General features: G+C 45.0%; 1 protein-coding gene across 1 annotated transcript; it reads left to right on the top strand. All coding sequences in view use genetic code 11, as the record gives it.

Annotated features, from left to right (window-relative positions):
- Positions 1 to 1,120: 1,120 nt before the first annotated feature.
- EGR_10301 (Heat shock cognate protein) lies at positions 1,121 to 1,306 on the top strand (the record flags this gene model as incomplete). The annotated part of the gene is made up of 1 exon (XM_024499550.1): positions 1,121 to 1,306. One exon carries the CDS (start codon positions 1,121 to 1,123, stop codon positions 1,304 to 1,306), a length of 186 nt encoding a protein of 61 aa, XP_024346032.1.
- Positions 1,307 to 1,561: the final 255 nt, after the last annotated feature.

Below are 1,561 nucleotides of genomic sequence, written 5' to 3'. Positions count from 1 at the left end.
CTGAGCTCAGCGGGTTAATCCTCCAAAGCAATACCTTGGCAAATCGCAACATGCCTTTCTGCATTTCGGTTGTTTAGGCTGTTGTCTCAACGGTAAACGAGCCCTGTGTTGTGAGTTTTGCATTCCATATTGCAAGGGAGGTAGCTTCATTAGATCCATATACCTTTATGCTTGTAATACCCTGTCATACATACTGTTTGCATTAAAATCTGTAAATCAAGCCAAATAAATAGAAATATTTCAATGCCCCAAATGGGATAAACTTGATTCAATTGTGTTGAGAAATTTAGATAGGGCATGATGGATACAAAATTTTGAAGGTAATAAAGTGTTAAATTAATTTGACCTAGATATTATCTGGCCACCAGAAGCACAAAAATTGTATGGGGTTTCTTCTTAGAACGTCTTCGTGAGTAGGTGTGTCACGGCTATTCCGAGTAGTGACAAAGAGTATATTGTTGGCTTATCGTACATATCCACACAGGTGCGGCGCATTGCTGGGGCAGTAGCCATTCTTTTCCCACATCGTGCAGGCACATGACTGTGCACAGAATGCCGAGTGCTTCTCGTCCTTTGCCATCTGCTAGCTTGTACGCATGCGCACTGATGAGCGCCACGTGCACAAACAGGCCTGCTGGTTTGTCTACTGACTAACCGAGTCTCCAGATGTCTGACGATGCTGTGGGGGCTAAAAAGAGAAGTACACTGATCCAATTCCACCTCATCTAATCAGATTAGTTATGGCAATAAGTTCCTGCCGCATTGGGTAGGCCTATCAGCCATCAAGGTATTATTAGTCATGCGTCGATATGTTGCGACTACTGCACTGCAGTATTTCTGCCACCAACACGTCAATACGGAGATGACAGCACTGCTCACGACTCCGCTCTCCTACAGGCGTGTGTGAGCCGAGCCTACATTGTCCATCATCTCTTTCAAGTGCGCAGTCGCTAGTATAAAACACTGGCAGTTCCTGCCTGTATGATTTAATTCTAGCAGGTAGCGCTCATCGTAAATATGTTAGACATGATCAGTTGCATTTGATTTAAAGGGTTGCAGCAATCGTGGTGGTCACCATTATTCGACATTACGCATCGGCATTTGTGCACTACACGATGCCATGTCAATATTTCCAGCTATGAGCGTTGACTTGGAAACAACCTTCTCCATTGTCAGTGTTTTCATAGCCAAAGACTACGGTAACCGCAGAACCCCGAGTTGTGTGCCCTTCACAGGTAAGGAATGTCTCATCGGTAAGGCTGTAATGAACCACATGCACAAACAGGCCTTGTGGCTCGTTCACTGACTAACCGAGTCTCCAGATGGCTGACAGTGCTACGGGGACTAAAAAGAGACGTGGGAGAGAAATTTCAGACAATAAAGTAGAATTGTGGAGGGATTTGTTCCATGGTCTAACATTCTAGAAGGTTGCAAAACCTGCTCATTTGCGTGCAGGACAGGGGTAATCACGGCTGCATAAGTAAGCAAAAAAATCAAGGCGTGTCTTCGATAATCAGCTAGAATCCACCTACGCACAAGTCAAAATCCAGGCGCTTGGGGG

The sequence above is a fragment of the Echinococcus granulosus genome (genome assembly GCF_000524195.1).
Source record: "Echinococcus granulosus chromosome Unknown EG_S00207, whole genome shotgun sequence".
In the NCBI taxonomy this organism is placed as follows: Eukaryota; Metazoa; Platyhelminthes; class Cestoda; order Cyclophyllidea; family Taeniidae; genus Echinococcus; species Echinococcus granulosus.
This window is presented reverse-complemented; position numbering and strand designations above follow the sequence as displayed.